This window comes from Cibotium barometz, chromosome 1 (assembly GCF_041138505.1).
Source record: "Cibotium barometz isolate CiBa-2024 chromosome 1, ASM4113850v1, whole genome shotgun sequence".
In the NCBI taxonomy this organism is placed as follows: Eukaryota; Viridiplantae; Streptophyta; class Polypodiopsida; order Cyatheales; family Cibotiaceae; genus Cibotium; species Cibotium barometz.
In genome coordinates, this window is record NC_141046.1 from 47,724,310 (window position 1) to 47,743,430 (window position 19,121).

Here is a 19,121-nt window from a genome sequence, read left to right on the forward strand (position 1 = left end):
GAGGAGCAGTCGATTGCACTAGTCGGGCTAATGAAGAGCGAAGAACTGAGCAATCTTGGGTGCTTGGCGTCAGGCTTGCGAATACAGCTGAGTAATCTTGGGCGCACCAGTCAGGCGGCAGATAATGTGTGTAACTTTCGGCGCAGTAATGTCAGCCGACGCAAATCATAATCGCTAGAGTCACCTGAGATTACACTAGAGCCCAGCTTCAGCTCGCCTGAGATTACGCAACGGCTCCCAATTTGATCCAATGGATCACCATGTTCATTAGCTCTCCACCGTGGACCCCCTTGCCTCAGCCCGTGCCAAATAGAGCTGAGGCATATAAACATAAAATACCAATTGAAGATCATTAATATAATAAAAACAATAAATGCACAATTCGCGAATCGCAATGTTTGAAAGACTCGAGAGACTGCCGTTGAGCTGTGTGCTGGCACAATGGAGTCACTGTCTTTTCTACCTTCCTTTTCCTGCACTAGGGCGCTAGGCGGGCCTAGCAGTGACCACTGCACTGGGCACTGGCAGCATCAGCTTGCTTTCCTGTGCAAAGATCTTAGCATTGTTTTCCACGATGGGGTAAAAGGATTGGCGCCCTTTTCTGTGCGTTGCGGAAGCCCTCTGTTTGCTCACATTCAGCGCTCTCTCTCTCTCTCTCTCACACACACTCGTGAAACATCCACACTGTTTCCACACTCTCTCTCTTCTCTCTCTCCCCTTCTCACACACCACCACGGATAGTCAGTCCCCCCTCGCTCTCATACCCACTCTGTACACACGCGTGTTGTGTCTCTCACTTTGTTCTCATAAACCCATTGTGTCTTTTTCTTTCGGTTGAATATAACTTTCCTTCTCTCTCTCTCTCTCTCTGTGTCGCGCTCGCACGCACGCACTCTCTCTCTCTCCCCCTCGGGCCCCCTTTGTTGTCTGTTCCTTTTCCTATTTACGTACCCCTTTTCACCCTTTGAACCATGGCATGATGCCTCTCCCCCTGAGTCCTTTCTCCCCTAAGGCCTGTACTGATCTGCTCCATCGACACTACAGCTGTGCCCCCATGTTGGCTCCTGCTGTTGTCGTAGCCTCAGAGAGTCTTTATGCTTTGGTTTCTCACTCGCAGCGCCAGCCTACAGGGCCAGTTTGCTAACGGGGCATCAGTGATGGAGGGGCGGTGACACTCTTAAAGGAGATTGTTGGAGCTTTTTGGCGCAGAGAAGGGAAAGCCCACAGGGTGAGAGCTTCCATATGACGCAGAAGTTTTTTTCTTGGGACAACCTCAAGTGAAGAAGGTTTGATGGCATGGGGACTGTGTTTGTGGAGCTCTGCAGTTTTTGTGTTCCCCCTGGTCCTCTTGCTCCTAGCAATGGCAGAGGTAGATGCTCTGGGGTCCATGTCTTCTGCAGCGGCCGCCTACGGAGGGAACGGACCTGCCTTCTGTGGGCTTCACAGCTCTGACAATGGTGGGTCTGGTGGTGTGGAGTGCTTCGGAAGCGACGCGGCCTCTGTGTATGGAGCCCCCCTTCGCCTTGCCCTTACTGGGCTTACTGCTGGAGATGGTTTCATCTGCGGGCTCACCCTCTCCTCTCAGGTGCCCTATTGCTGGGGCAACAATATCTACGTGCAACAAGGAACACCCACCTCCAAAGGCCCCAACATCACCTACTCTGAGATCTGTGCAGGGGACAATCATCTATGTGCCCTCAGGCTCTCCCAACAAGATAAAGCAGTGGACTGCTGGGGATACAACATGACTGGCTCCTTTGTGAAAGGGGCTTCCTTGGTTTCCATCACCGCTGGTTCTTCATTCTCTTGTGGGCTGTTTATGTCCAACAGGACGGCTATCTGCTGGGGAGATGAGACTGGAAGCCGGGTAATAAGTGAAGCTCCTCAACAGGTAAGATTCCGATCCATAGCCGCTGGAGGCTACCATGTATGTGGTATTCTGCAGGGAAGTGGAGGCACACTGTGCTGGGGTAGGGCTCTGGAGGCTCAGAATGGGTTTCCAGGCAATGCCCTCTTCACCTCCCTGGTGGGAGGCAAGTTCCATACTTGCGGTCTGCTTGCTTCGCAGCAAACTCCGTCTTGTTGGGGTTTGATTGATCCGCCCAACAGCACTCCACCCCCTGTGACTTCTCACTTTTCGGCAATGGTGGCAGGGGATTACTACACGTGTGGCATCCCTTCCAACAGTTTGCAGCCTCTGTGCTGGGGCTCTCAATTCCCTTTGAACCTCCCCACCACTGCCCTGCCTGCCAGTTGTGCTCCTTGTGCCACCTCCACCACCAACTGCCCAGCAGCTTGCCTGCCACATTACCACCACTCCGGATCGATTCAGACCTCCATTATCATTGGTGAGCTAGCTGTTGCAGTTGTGGTGGTGGGCTGTGTCTTGGCCACTGCAATTTTCTTTGTCAGGTATAAGCTCGCCAAACTTGCAGCTGCCACCTCCAATGAGAGCATGTCGGGGTCCATCAAGAAACATAGAAGTGTCTCCACTAACAAAAAAGGGTCCTTTGGCTCGTCCTTCCGCAAAGAGAAGGTGAGGCCGGAGTTGGAAGAACCCAAGATGTCCCGTGCTGAAATCTTCACCTACCAGGAGTTAGAGCAAGCTACTGACGGGTTTGGGAAGGAATATGAGGTTGGCAAAGGAAGTTTCTCTTGTGTTTTTAGAGGAGTGCTCAGTGATGGCCGCATGGTCGCAGTAAAGCGAGCTTCAGCAGTGCCTGGCCAGCAGCACAAGGACTCTAATGAGTTTCGCAATGAACTTGACCTTCTGTCCAGGCTCAACCATGCCCACCTACTCACTCTACTAGGCTTCTGTGATGATCGAGAAGAGAGGCTTTTGGTGTATGAGTTTATGGCCAATGGGACCTTGCATGAGCAACTCCATGGCAACAGCAAGTCGCAGCTCGGCTGGGTAAGGCGGGTGACTATTGCAGTTCAGGCGGCTCGTGGATTGGAATACTTGCATGGCTATGCTTGCCCTCCTGTGATTCACAGAGACATAAAGTCATCAAACATTCTTCTTGATGATGAATGGAATGCCAGGGTGTCTGACTTTGGCCTGTCTCTGCTTGGTCCGATTGATAGTAACTCGCCCTTGTCCGAGCTTCCAGCTGGGACCTTGGGCTACTTGGATCCAGAGTACTACAGGCTGCATTACCTCACCACAAAGAGTGATGTCTACAGTTTTGGGGTGTTGCTGTTGGAGATTCTCAGTGGGCGCAAGGCCATTGATATGCAATATGATGAGGGCAATATTGTGGAATGGGCTGTCCCCTTAATTAAAGATGGGCAGGTGGTGTTGGTGCTGGACCCGAGGCTAAAGGCGCCCCCGAACCTTGAAGCCATACACAAGATTGCCCGTGTAGCGGCCCGGTGTGTGAAAATGAGGGGCAAGGACCGCCCCTCTATGGATAAGGTCACCACCTCTCTGGAGAGGGCACTTGCCATGCTGATGGGCACTTACTCTGATGCACAGCCCATTCTACCCTCTGAGGTTGTGCTCGGCAGCAATCGCTTGCACAGGAAATCATCGCAGAAGTCGTCATGCAGGTCCACTTTTAATGTTGACTCCTCTGAGACCACTGAGGAGCAGGGTCATAGGCACCCCTCCTCTGTCACCTTCCCAAGCATCAATTCTTCACAAAGGAGGCGCTCCCTATCTGATAATGAAGTGAGTGGGGCTCTTGACATCGTTATACCTCGTGCTGACCATGATGTGGAGCTCCGACAGCAGCAGCAGCAGCAGCTTCTGACTCGTGATGCCATGTTACAGCACAAATCTGAAATTCACCCAGCTTCCCCTGGGGAACAATTATTTTTGGGTTCCAATTTTTGAACACTTGATGTTTTGCATGCTCCACTTGCGCGCATGTTTCGAAAGAGCGGCCAACTCTACTGGTGGCACACTCGTCTATCAAATACATGATTTTTTTTCAGAAGTGGGTATGGCCAGAAAGATTTCATCTAGACCTGCAGTACTTTTGTGTCTTCGTATGTAGAGATGCATTAGTGCTAATATATTACCTTTGTAAACTTTTGCATGCTTGTCTCTGACGTAATGAAGGATACAGTCTTTTATGTACTTGCTTCTGTTTTTTTTTTACTGCCATTAATGAACAATGCCCACGGTTATGAACAACAAAATGAAAGTAATCACATGCAACAAGAGAGATTGCAGTTGTAACAAGGTGTCCCATGCCATTGCTTGCTAATTGACATTAGTTCATGTTTTAGCCTCTGCCTGATCAGGTGGGTTGGTTTTCCAGTTTTCTTTGGTTTTCTATTTTCTACAGTTCTCGATTTGTCCATCTTCCTTATAGCCATGTGCCTCTGGGTGGCTCTCTCCGATCATTGATGTGCATCTACACCACCACATGTATGCAAACTGTAACCCTAATCTCATTGCAACTCAAGCAACCACCTCCATTCATGAGTGCTCACATCTGAGTCTACTAAGCCCTAACTCACATCTTCCTTATAGCCATGTGCCTCTGGGTGGCTCTCTCCGATCATTGATGTGCATCTACACCACTACATGTATGCAAACTGTAACCCTAATCTCATTGCAACTCAAGCAACCACCTCCATTCATGAGTGCTCACATCTGGGTCTACTAAGCCCTAACTACCTTGTATACATGTCCTCGGTTGTCTTGGCACATGCATATGAGGACCGTTGCATGTGGCATTCTTTCTTGCTTATTCTGTCTTGGCACATGCATGTGAGGATTGCTGCGAGTGTGTGCACGTGTGATTTCTTTGGCCAAGTCCCATGTAAACATTGTAGCGCCTTTGGCCCTTCTAAGACCAATATTGGGTGATTCGACACGGCACTAAAATCTAAACAGGATTGTAAAAGGCGTATCCAACAATCATGTAATTACGACTTTAGGACCAAAAAAGAGAGGATTGCAATCCAATCCTTTAAGCAATCAAGAAACCTAAAAGGCATAAAGATATGGCTAGCAAAAGTGCACTTTATAGAGCTTGTTACACAAGCTAAAAGCAACTTGAAATATTAGTAAAAGGGTGGTCTTTTTGTAAAGAAAGAGTTCTCATTCGAGACATTCCAGAGTTTCACACCCCAAAACTTGCCTTTAGTTTGAGCACGAAGCACACGTGGTTGAGCATGAAGCTACTTTAACTAGATCTCATGATGTTTATTTTTTCTAATTCTTTCCTTGTGCGAAGACGTCTCATGATCAATAATTTATATTATCCCATAGGACATGCTGGACCTCCATAAATGTTAATGAAATATATATGTATATATATCTCTCTCTAAACATTATACTTCTACAATGCATGCACATGTGTTATGCCTTTTTAACATTTTGTAAATACATACATACATACATACATACATACATACATACATACATATATATATATATATATATATATATATATATATATATATATATATATATATATATATATTGCTTACAATTATATGTGATAGTTCACTAATATGTGTATTGATATGTTTTAACACTGTTTTTGAGTAGTGTGTGTCTTGCAGTGAGACACATTCCTTTGTACATACACACACACACACACACACATACACACACTTTTCTTTTGGTGAAAGCAATGTTATGTTTATTAATTAAATGTACAATGTACACACACACACACACACACACACACACATACACACACACTTTTCTTTTGGTGAAAGCAATGTTATGTTTATTAATTAAATGTACAAAGGAATGTGTCTCACTGCAAGACACACACTACTCAAAAACAGTGTTAAAACACCTCTAACTAATTGTAAGGAAGCTCTCCAAAACCATGGCAATCTTGAAGAGACAGAAGAAGAGATGTCCTAAAGTAAGTGAAGCAAGAAAAATCAACAGTATGAAAGACAAGATGATTTTGGGCTGTGTAGATGGTCCACAGAGCCGAGAATCTCATCCAAGTAAGAAAGGGTGTGTAACTTGGTAATGGTGGTGAAACTGTGGAAAACCGCCAGAAGTCTCGACCGAATCTTTGACTTGGAAATCTGATGCATAAACGTGTCGATCCTATAATCTGATGCATAAACGTGTCGATCCCATGATGCAATACGCCTGGGCTAAGAAATCCCCAACTGGCAATGCTCCCACCACACATCTCCATAGAAAGACCTTTTGCTTAAGAGAGATTACTTTTCCAAATACTTGAGAGCACATCACGCCACCACCTTTTGAGGCTTGTTTAGATGCCATAAGTGATTGCCATGTTGTTGAACCCATTGGGGGGGGGGGGGGTAGGGGGCAATAACGAGTGACATGCTTTCACAACAGAAAGCAAAGGCATAGGAAAAGGGCGGAGTTAAGGCCTCCTTGGAACAAATGACCAATCATCTAGTCTCTCTTGGCTTTCAAGAGGAGGCACAGGCTGTAATGGGGCAAGCAATTCCACGAGTGTATTCCAAATGGGGCAAGCAATTCCACGAGTATATTCCAAATCTACCTATGATGCATACCCAATCCAAGTCGTTGCCTGCCATGCATATGAACCACATCATCTATGGTGTGCAATCCATGTGCATGAAGAAAATAAGATCTGCGAGGCTCTAAAGCGGCCAGAGGCTCTTGAAACACCCTGCTCCAATGAATGTTTTCGAGGCATAATGAATTACCGATTGATTGCTGCCGCCCATTTCAATGTAGGTATTCCAGAATTACTTGCCAATCTTGAATCAACCTCGTGACATATGTGCAACATGGGATTTGTCCTCTAAACTTTCCAAAAACTATCTCTTTGTAAGAAATAGACCAATTCGCAAAAGCTTTGGTTTGCATGACTGTCACCAAGTGAGAAAGCATGATGGCCCAAGGTTGTCGTTGACGTAGAAATTCCAATATAAGGGTGCAATGAGATGCAGATGAATATCAAGTATGTTAAGTCCACCATGCATCTTTGGAGTGCAAACCAATTCCTTTTTGAGAAGACGGAGAGGTTTTCGATCTCCGTACTTGTGTGACAAAGAAAATCTAAGGTCTTTGACATAAAGACATCCAAATCTGATTTTGTCCAAGGCAATAATGGTAAGTGAAACTGAACATACGCAATGAGAATGGGTTGTACAATTCTTAGACGCACATGCAAGGGCCACATAGATAGCTTCTAGTAGTTGAATTTCTGTCTGAGTTTCTAGAGCACCCATTGCCTTTCTTGCTTAAGAGAAACATGCCAACCAATAGGATATCCCAAGTGTCTTAACAATTTCTATGGGCGGGAAAATCTGTCTTGGCCATAGAATACTATGCCAATCACAGTAGTTTAGGGGCAAGAGCTTGGATTTCTAAAAATTCACAAAAAGACTAGTAGCCAATCCATATAGATGCAAGGCATTCATGATATTTTGAAGATCTGTTAGCACATTTTTGGGGAAGGAGTGATCAACATACGGTTGATTGACAAAGTCTCTTCCTCCAGGTATGGTGATGACATGTAAGCTGCCATTCTCTACCAGCTTATCTATGTATAATAGCATCGGGTGCATTGCAATAGCATAAAGAAGAGCACTAAGTGGACAGCCCTGGCTAATAGAACGACCCATCTTCTAGGGCATAGAGAGACCATTCTCGATGATGCACTGCTGTACTTGGCCATCCTCATAAAGCTAGTAGATGACATTCTTCATTTTATTACCAAAACCCATCCTTTCCATGACCAAGGCTACAAAATCACAGTGGATTGTATTAAAAGCCTTTTCAATATCAATTTGCATGATAAGCAATTCTTGGTTTGTATATTTAGCATACTCAATACCCACATAAGCATTTGCAATGTTATCCATGATTTGTCGGGCGTGGCACAAAGTCACATTGCCTTGGTGCAAACCATAAAAAAGAACGTCTTTGATGCGGTTGACAATCATTTCGGCTACTAATTTGTAGATCACAGGCATGTGTGTGATCGGGCACCAGTCTGATAAGCAGTCACATAACTGCTTCTTAGGCCAGCAAACATAGCAGGCCTTCCTTTCAGCATGAAGGGAGAAAGCTAGTAACCCAAGACTGATTGATCATAAATAATAGTTGTTTTTTTAAGAGATCCCAATAAGCCACAAAGAATTCCACATTGAGACCATCCCAACTTAGGGTGTGTAAAATCCGATTCCTCCATGGTAAAAGAAGAATCCATTTGTTGTGCTTGGCAAGCAATCATAATTGGATTAACAACATCAAGCATGGCATTCCGAGCATCCATGACTTGCTGATTTGGTGAATCGGGCGTAGAAAAGAGGCTCTGAAAGTGACTATGGACTTCATTTTGTAGCTCAAGAGAGTCTTGGGTCTACTGATTATCAGATTTCTTTAGCCTAAGGAGAGAATGCATTCTTCATGAAGTGTGAAGCCTTGGAAGAGCAACCTTTATCCATCAGAGACTTTTGTCTAGCTCTGACTTGCCATTTAAGCAATTTCCTTCGATCACTCCCCTACCGAGAGAACGCAGTGTAAAATCCGATTCCTCCATGGTAAAAGAAGAATCCATTTGCTGTTCTTGGCAAGCAATCGTAATCGGATTAACAAGATCAAGCATGGCATTCCGAGCATCCATGACTTGCTGATTTGGTGAATCGGGCGTAGCAAAGAGGCTCTGAAAGTGACTATGGACTTCATTTTGTAGCTCAAGAGAGTCTTGGGTCTACTGATTATCAGATTTCTTCAGCCTAAGGAGAGAATGCATTCTTCATGAAGTGTGAAGCCTTGGAAGAGCAACCTTTATCCATCAGAGACTTTTGTCTAGCTCTAACTTGCCATTTAAGCAATTTCCTTTGATCATTCCCTTGAATAAAAAGTTGAGCTCTTGTCAAGGCATCAATCTCATGAGGAGCAACCCTTGAGTATGACTTGCTATTGATAAAACTTGCAAAGTGTGCTTCGCATCAGCCACTAATTGTCTTTGTGTACTCATAAAATGATGTCCATAATCTCGCATGATATACTGCATGCGGGTGACAAAACATCACCATGCCATATCAGTGTCTACCATAGCATGTATTTGTAAAGGCTCAATCGCCACAACAACAACCATACAACTGAAATCATCATGTGAAAGATAAGCATTATTCACCAGCAAGAGTTTTTTGCCTGAGCATTAACATTCATTCCAAAATACATATTTATACACAATGGATAGTGATCTGATAGACGGAGAGAGAAATCAATGGACATGTTATAGGTGAAAGCATCAAATTGAGTGGCATTAAGCATATACCATCGGTCTAGTCTAGCCCAGTAATCCAATGCATTATGCTTATATGTAAAGCCAAGAGCCCGAGGCATTAGGTACTTCCACAAGTCACCGGCATTCATGAAGGCCATTGCATTTGCTCAATCATGTCTTTCAGTAGTAGTCATGTGCATATGGTAAGAAGTGCTATCACCAAAGGCCAGAGAATTATTGAAGCTCCCACACAAAAAGGCAATCCATGGACGGCCAACGGCCCGTTCCATAGAGTTTTGCGATGCATATAAGAATGCAAATTCGTAAATCTCACCATTTAGCATACATTGTATTGCCAACCATCTACCAACGAAATCATTCAAGGCCATAATTGGCTGAAGTTCATGTCTCAATAGCATAACAACACCCAAAAACGAACCTTTTCCAGCATAGAATATATAGTAGCATGCAAAGAAACCTTGTCTACCAGCAAAAGCATTCTAGTTGTGCTCTTGAAGACAAATGATATGCGGTTTGGTTTTATTCACATAATCCCAAAGAAGCCTCCATTTATTGGCGTCACATAGGCCACACCCATTATAGGAAACACACTTGATTCGTATATACATATTTACAGTAGAGATGTTGATGCAAGTGCGAAAATTAGGTGAGCATCTGAACATCTACCAATCCCTCTTCATGAGGGTGGGACGATTCTATAGGGGCATCATTTTGCATCTCATTTAGAGAAACCGATTGACAAGAGCATCAGCATCAATACCATTATACATGTGAATTGATTGCCCATGCAATACAACTATCCACATTTTGCCTACACCAGCAACTCCTCTAACCACATCCAAGAAGGTAGAAGTGTCTGACCCATTTTTAGAAACATTTTCAGTCCAATTCCTTTGGACTATTGGTCAAGGTTTAATGACCGTTTTAGATGTTTGCCAAGCATTCGATTCCTGAGCTTCCTTATCTTTATCATTGGACATTGATGGTGCATTAATCACCTTGGCTTTTCCCTTGTCCTGACCATTGAACATGTTGCATTTTAGAGGGATTCACCACTTTTGGTGGGTTGAACATTGTTGACAATAGCAACAATAGGCCTTTTCGAAGGAGATACAACATTGGCCGGTGCTGGAAAGAGTACTGTAGAACATTCAGATTAAATTTGACCAAATTTCCCACAAGAGAAACAAGAACCAGCAAACCTCCCCCATTTGAGGGTAAAATGAGCCTGTTGTGGAACCATGCCATTCATGTCAACATTGATGGTGACACTTGGTGGCGTTGGCGCATCAGTGCTCCATAGAACACAAAAACGATGTGCATTTCCCGAAGCTCTCGGTGGACAAACCACCTTCCCCAAGTTTTGAGCAACATAAGGCAAAGCCGGTTCACAATAAAGCGGGATGTCTGGCACCTCCACCCATACTGGACATTTATGGCGAATAAGACATTGGTAGTCCTTTGTAGGCGACCATGGGTACACATGCACCAATTGGCCACCAAAGAAGAGAGGAGATTTTTCAAGAAGCATCTGCTGATACTGTGGTTCAGTGAAGATGACCTCATAGAACCCACGATCAACTATGTAACATCCACGCACATAATTACCTTGTAACATAGCTTTGAGCCACAAATGCATCTGGCATATGACCTGGAAAGAAAAAGACAACCGCCTTCTCTGTCAAATCTAGAACTCGAGCAATCAAAGGCTCACTAGGAATCTTGATTGTGAGAGATGGTAGTGGATTGTCTGCCCATGCATGCTTAATCTTTGAGAAACCTTCCTGTAAAGTGTTTGCAAAATGGCTGAAGCATCTGAATCATCATAGGAATGATTGCTAAGGTTTGAGTTCAAGACACTTGAAGCTTTCCTTTTCTTAGGTCTACCATAAACATGGGGAACTTCAGAGGAACCACCAAGAAGCTTCTGCGCATAGGATTCCATTCAAAGCTTCACTGTACACCCCACACACATACACAGAGTCGCACCCAGAAGAAGAAGAAAAAAAAACGAAGGAAATACGAGGAGCAGGAGAGGAAACAGGGGAAAAGCGGCAGACAGGCAAGGCTGCAGAAGAAGCAGGTGGCGCAGGAGGCAGGACAGTAGACGCTAAAGTGGCAGCACAGGACAGAAAACGACCAGCGATGCAGACATAGCGAACGAGGATAGGAGGCCGGCGCTGCAGAAGTACTAGAGGGCGGCAGGCAACGGGCTGCGCAGGCAGATCTCAAACGCTCTCACCGCTCCCGCTATCTGTCTGTCTGTCTGTGTGTGTGTGTCTCTCTCTCTCTCTCTCTCACAGACACACACACACACACACACACGCTTTACTAGGCTAGGGAAGTCCACACCTTATGATGCATTTGGGGCACAAATGCTCCCTCCTATACAGAGTGTGTGTGGATCCTCACAAAATTTTCTAAATATGATCCCACCTTGAAGGTGGGCTTGCTGTGGAAATGCACTTTTATCTATATTTTATGTAAGGGGTGGATGCATAAGTGCCGATGATGCCATAGGTACGTTGAGGAAGGAATGACTGGAATTTGGATTTTATAGTTGGAAAGTAAAAAAGTTAGAATTTGGACTCTGGAAATGGAATACTGAGGATTATGATGGAAACACTGTGGTTTTATTGCAATTCTGTTTGAAAATAGTTGAATCTAAGAAAAAGGCAATTTCATATTGGGTGTGTAAGTGGTGAGTCTATTTAATTTTTGTATGAGTACCGGCTAGGGGGCCTGGAAACTCTTTTTCCTAGTACCCGGGACAAAACATAACCAAATTTTTATAATAGAGAACAAACAAACTTAAGTGGACATTTCTTGCACCAATGCTAGGCTTCATAGCACATTTAATATCATTAAACATTTTGGTCCTGTATGACTCTATCACTTCTGTGTCAAGCAATGGCCACTCAAGACTATCAAGTGTGGGCAACGGAATACGTTCCAACTTTCCATGTCGACTCGATTGAGTGGGCAAGGTATAAAATGAGTCATAGAAATATGTTCTACTCAATTTTCCTAAAATGAAATATGCTCAGTATTCCTCTTTTTTGAATAAAAGATTTATGCATACATCCTTATGGGATTTACAAAATTAATTATACCCATAATTCCTCTTTCAGCATAAAACATTTATGCACACATACTAATTCATTTTTATCTAAATGAATTATATTCACATCCTTTCCATAATTCTCATAAATTCCATAATTCCATATTCACATCCTTTCCCAAGGAATCTAGGAATAAATCAGTCATCTCACAAGTATTTACATTCATCCATCTAAGCATGTTTCTGGTCTTTTTTTATGGAAAATCCTTTTCCCATTCAGAGTGTACTTAAGATTCTATTTCTCGAGAATCTAGATGTATACTTTATAATTCCAAAAGTTAATTATGTTCATGATTCCTCTTTCTGATTAAAAATTTACCCATGTTTTCTTGATGCATTCCTATGAATATTTTCATATCTCAATTTTCCTAAAATGAAATATGCTCAGTATTCCTCTTTTTTGAATAAAAGATTTATGCATACATCCTTATGGGATTTACAAAATTAATTATACCCATAATTCCTCTTTCAGCATAAAACATTTATGCACACATACTAATTCATTTTTATCTAAATGAATTATATTCACATCCTTTCCATAATTCTCATAAATTGAATGAATCAAAAAAAATTTATGCATAACCTTCTTTATTTTTCTGGTAAATGAATAATGCTCAAACTCCACTTTTAGCATAAAATTTATTATGCGTAAATTCATTTCCTAATGATAATTTTTTTGCATTAGCCAAAGAAGAGAGTAAACATCATTGTTTAGGCTTACCCTTGGTTTTTGGCTTGATTCTTTAAGGAGATGTGTAGCCCTCAAGGAAGAGGCTTGGCCACCAAGTAGAAGAGGGTAATCTCCAAGAGAAGAAGAGAATTAGTGAAGCACCAAAGCTTCACAATGGAGAGGCAAGGTAGAGGGATAATGGAATTACACTAAAATAAAAATTACACTAGCATGTAAATACACTAAGATGAAAATACAAAGGAATGGGGATCTATTTATAGGTGAGGGAGAATACCCCATTTGATGTGATTTCTAGGCACCTCCTTGATGAGGGGTTCTCTCTCTCCTGAGGTATCAAAATTCACATTTTTATACTACTTAAGTACCAGTACTAGTCAACTCTTCATCTTATGTGAAAATTTATTCATTTTTGGTGGATTTTCTTTTCTTCTTGCATTTTTCTTATTCAAACACTTGGATTAATCCTATAGGCCCATTAGAACACTCTTTGGACCTTAATCCATAATTTTTTGAAAATAGGTACCCCTAGGCTAAGGTGTCCAGTGCACATATTCAATTAATTTCTAATGCACATTGGAAAACTATTTGTAAACTTCTGTTTCAGAGGAATTCATCTTAAAATAAAAGGGTAGCTTTGTATCCAAAAATATCTCAAAATTGTTTTACCTCTCTCTAGACCAAAACAGGGTCAAACAAGATCTTTTTCCATTCTGAAGGGGGGGGGGGGGGGATGATTACAAGAGACTGAAGGGGAGGTTCTTACATCTTTACATCATCAAAATCTGGAGGGAGGAATCTTTAGTGCTTTTGGAGTAGTTGGAGCAAGAGGACTACTTTCTTCTCCCCCAATTAAGATGTGTGTGCTGTAATTAATAATTCTAGGTTTTAGTTAATTTTTATAAATTAATCATTAATTAGTATTTCCTAAGGATTTACTTATACCTCTAATATGAGGCTACCACACCCACCTTTCCCTTGCCTTGTTTAGCATGTTTAGATGCTTCTCTTTTCTTCCTCATGAAAAATGTGCCTACTTCCCTCCTCCCTAGTGATAGCTTTTTATCATTACCAAGTCTATCTTTTGTGCTTATTTCCTCCTCCTACTATCCCTCCACTTACGGGTGCTTCTGGAGCAAGATGACTACTTTCTTCTCTCCCAATTCAAGCTGTACTGGAGCAAGAGGACTACTTTCTTCTCTTACAATTCAAGTTGTGTGTGTTGTAAGTAAAAAATTTGGCCTTTAGGTAATTATTAGTAATTAATCATTAATTAATTTTTCCTTAGGGTTTAATTATACCTCTAATATGATGTGGAGCATTGTAGAGCACCCTAGGAAGATAATTCTTGGAGTTTTCTTATTCTTCTCTTTATTTTGATCTTAGTTTGAATTAGAGAGCTATTTATATAATGGATCAAGGAAAATTAATTAGTTAGATTATAATTATATGCATAATGATTAGGGTAACAAGATTCCATGGAAAATCTAGGATGTAATCAATTTCTTGGTAGTGCTAGTTTGTTTGTGGGAATTCTCCCTGTTGAGATTTTTCCCTTTTCTTATGATTTCTTAATTGTTAATTATCTTAAGCATCTCTTTAAATCTCTTTTATGATATTTTAAAAGAAAGATTAGAGATCTTTCCAACTCTCCCTATTCCCCAAAAAGAGTAGAGTAATTATTGCTTTTTGTGACGCTGCATTTGTGAGATAACATGGTTAAATTAGGGTTAGAGTTTTAGATTCTTATTTAAATAGGGAAGGATGTTTTTTCATTTGTAATTGAATTGGGATTCAGTGAGGTCAATTTATCCTTGTATATCGGGCATAGCATAAGCTATGGTCTCTCTATCGTGTATCCTCAACCTTCTTCTTCACTCCTTTCCCATGTTTGCTCTCATTGTTTGTCTTAGAGGCTAGATGGTCTATAAGAGTTTTAAGTTTAATTCTCTCTATCAAGTGCCATGTATCCTTATCAAGTGTTATGTTTCCTTAATTTTTTTCTCCACTCTCTCCCTATGTCTTCTCTCATTGTATGTCTTAGCTCTTGTATCCATGGCCTCTTTTTTACAACCTAAGCATTAGTTGGCAACTTATACTACCTCAGGAGCAGACACACATGTGCACCTGAGTATACACATGCATGCGTGCACGTGCACACACACACACACATAGGTGCACCTTAGTATGCGCATGCGTGCACGCATGCACACACACACACACACAAAAAAAAAAAACATTGTTTGATAAATCAAACAATAATCACAATGAATTCGACACTCTTTCAACTTTTATGTCTTTCCTACTGTATCCCTCTTGCTTATTTTTTATGTGTTCTTCTCCACCAAACAATAATCACCATGAATTTGACACTCTTCCAACTTTTATGCCTTCGCTCTTATATCCCTGATGTTCCTCTTCAGTTGAGACTATGTTTTAGTACCAATATTAATTAAATTTTGTGTTGTTTTTTAGTAAAATCTTGAGTTAATTTACTAACTTGTTTGTATTTTCATGCCTTCTACTATTGTATAAGGCATAGCTACGCATAGGAGGGAAAGAATACCCACCAACAAGGACTAGTCACTCACTAGCTAGACCTTTAAGCCCTACGCTTGACACTGTTTACTATGCTACACCAACTACCTTGCACTACGTAACCTCTCATAATTAGCCACACACACATGTACACCACACTACACCACCACATAGAGAGAACAAATAAGCACATCGGCAAGATGCAATCTCCATTACACTAGGAGCTTGTACAATACTATAGACTATCTCACTTTAGGGCACCACCTACACAATGCACAGTACACCCTCCAATAACCACCCCCCATACAGTTACAATCTCCCAAGTTTTAAATCCTACACACTTTTGGCTCCTCTCCCTTCCAAAGGCTACCTCAAAATAATACCTAAACCTCATCATTATTGTTACAAGGATGATCTGCTCTCTAGATCTAGAGAATTTATTAGGGAGGGGGAGATTTTGCTTAAGGGAGATCTCTGCTCACCTTAGGAAAGGGAGAGAGATGTGAGTGCCACTAGCCGCCGCATAGGCCATGCACGAGGCAAAGAGTATGGAGGACCTGGTCATGCAATAATTGCCATGAGAGTTGTGCCCTAGGCAAGGGTGGTTGACGGAGTTGAGGGAGAGGGAGGCCACACCTTTGCCGAAGTGATAGGAGTGACGAAGGGAAGCAATAAGCTGGGAGTCATGGAGTCATAGTGAAGATGTAGGTGATTGAGTTATGATTGCCACGAGGTTCTAGAGCCCAATGGTCAGCAGAGATGGATGTACCAATGGAAAACGAGTGACAGAATCGAGATGGAGGTACTGGCAAAAACAAGTGACAGAGGTGAAGATGGTGACGATGGAGGTGACTAGCATGGCGCTAGAGCTTGATGGTCGACAGAGATGGAGGTGCTGATAGAAACGAGTGACAGAGTGTCAAGGACCCACTAGCCATCTATAGGTCACCACTAGTACTCCATACTCCATTCATTGTCTCGAATGAATGTTAGAGACGAAGAGCAAAGGACCCAATAGCCATCTACAAGTTGCCAATGCTCCATTCATTGTCCCAATAAATGTTAACTAGGATGCTTGGGTAGCCTGATCCGCATGTACAAGTGCAATGAACACATGCCGTATGTAGGACATAGTGCAATGTTGCCGAGAACAACACCACACTCAGAATGCTATTGCTCATATAACATCTCCACGTTATACCACGTGGAAGCATTTGGCATTAGCAGTTGTTTTCTTTTCCTCGAAGTCCTAATTTCTGCAGGACGTCTTCTTCCTAGGCGTGTCTTTCCCAAGTTTAGGTTTGCCAAAGTTACCTATAGCAAATGTTTGGTGGTTTTTATTGGCATATCTCGAAGGCAAAGTTTAAAATTAACAAACATACAACTGTGCGGTTTTACTTATAAATAGCTTGAAGTAATCGAACGAACATAAATCTATAAACATACTTGGAAAGGGTGCTAGAGGCACATTGGTCTATCAATGAACCACATGCCTACACTTATGATCGATGAAGATCTTGAAGTACCTCACAAAAAGGGTAGTTACAAATTGGTTAGCACATGTGAATCTGAGTCACACTCATTGTTCAAGTTATATGAATTTTGTGCTTATTTGTGTGAGTGAAAAAAAAACATACATAAAGTATGGTGGAGAGTTGGCACAATCCTCCCCAAAATTTTAGAAACATAAAGGAACGTGCTCTTCCCTCGTTTCCCAAATTACACTCTCGGTATCAAAAGTGGACCAAAGATACACCTTCAGTGTTGAAAGTGGCCATAGTTTGTTCGAATATAAAAGAGAGAAAAATAGCAATACCTTTATCAATCTGCGATAATGAAGTCGATGATGCGATGAGTCTCATATGATATTGTTTCACGATCTATGATTAATGTACACCTATAACTGCTACCGATGTGCATGAGTTATCTTCGACCTCGTAACGAAAGCTGCAATATGCAAAAAAAAAAACATCCAAATCAGGACAAAAATTATGCTTACAAAGCGTCTCCTGCAAGTGGCTATGGAGACAGCTTGATCAAATAGCTAAGCATAAAGAGGGCATGCTTGAAGAGATTCTTTATCGAGATATCATCTCTTGCAGTGCATTGATTGCCCAGTGTGCATGAATGAGTCGATTGACTTGATATAGTGCATTTAATTGACAAATATTAGGTGGCACTTGTGGCGGTTATGACATGTACAATAACGGCTACTGGACCAACATGGCGCACTGAGCACAGCCCTGTTCATCAACTACGCAGAGTGTGCTTCGAGATAAAGTGCTGGGACGACTCGCAGTGGTATTTGCCGGGTAGGCCCTCTTATCACGGTGACGGCCACTAACTTCTGCCCGCCCGACTACGCACTCCCCAACAATGCTGGAGGATGATGCAACCCCCCCTTGAAGCACTTCAACATGGCCTGGCCATCGTTCGGGTGAGCATCTTGCCGGTGCTCTGTACAAATGGTAATTCTTCATATATTGCATGATCAATTAATCTGATATTAGATGAAAGATTATATTGTGCTGCTAATCAGCTGGTGTAACTCTGCGCACTATGCTGCAGAGTCTCCTACGTCAAGTCATGCGGCATCAAGTTCACCAGCAACGACAACCCCAACTTCAACTTGGTGTTACTCTTCAACGTGGGTGGCAATGGGCGGTGCTAGCGGCCATTCTGATCAAGGGCTCCCGCACCATCTGGCTTCCCACCATGAGCCACAATCAGGGCTAGAACTGGTTCTAGATAAGATAGGGAGGGGGTTAGCGCCTCGGATGACAATTGTGGATCCTAATGCAGATCTAAATGCAATCACAAGGACGGAGGTTACAAATTTTATTTTATTTTTTGGTGAGAGCTTTGTCGATGGTGAGTTTGTTGCTAATTCTCATGCTCATGTCACAAAAATGGTGTGGCTTTGAATCCTTATTTTGACCAAGATGCACATTCTTGGTATCTCTCATGTGAATATACTCTTGTTTCACACAAATTTTAAAAAGCTCTAAGGTTTTTGAACCCTTAGGGTTTATTAAAAAATACAAAACCTCTTCCTCTTGACTTTTACTAGCAATGGCAAGAAGCTTTTCTGTGTGTTCCTTGCTCTCTTTGGTTGCCTACAGGTTACCTTTGCAAATAGTGGATGCTGCTTTTAGCTCTCTCTCACTCTTCACTATAGTGTCTATGTGATGGCAACTTTGGACAATGCTGCAACTTTTTCTATGCTTACTCTCCTGCTTCTTGTTTTGTTTTTCTCACAACATTACTTTATGTTTTGTTACAGTCTGCCGAACCGACTATTATTGTTGTTGCAATCTCCTTGTTTGCTATTGCACGTTTGAAATCTTCGAGCATTACCTTATTTTCTCTACACCTTACTTGTGTTAGGCCTCTTCTTGTAGCTCGACCTTCTGTGTTCTCTCTGTGTGACTACTGCCTAACAATGGAGCTCTATGAACTATGGTTGTTGTCTACCCTATGCAGATTTGGAGCCTTCTCTAGTGCTACACACTGATGATGCTATGTGCCTTGTCGAAGATGGTTGGGAACATCTTGATTTTCTTTCTCTCTATTTCTCCTACCGCCA

General features: G+C 42.3%; 1 protein-coding gene across 1 annotated transcript; it reads left to right on the forward strand.

Moving 5' to 3' along the window:
* The first annotated feature begins 668 nt into the window (after positions 1–668).
* Positions 669–4,084, forward strand: LOC147642099 (putative receptor protein kinase CRINKLY4). The gene has a single exon (XM_086802860.1). It carries the CDS (start codon positions 1,292–1,294, stop codon positions 3,836–3,838), a length of 2,547 nt encoding a protein of 848 aa, XP_086658986.1. The 5' UTR covers positions 669–1,291; the 3' UTR covers positions 3,839–4,084.
* Positions 4,085–19,121: the final 15,037 nt, after the last annotated feature.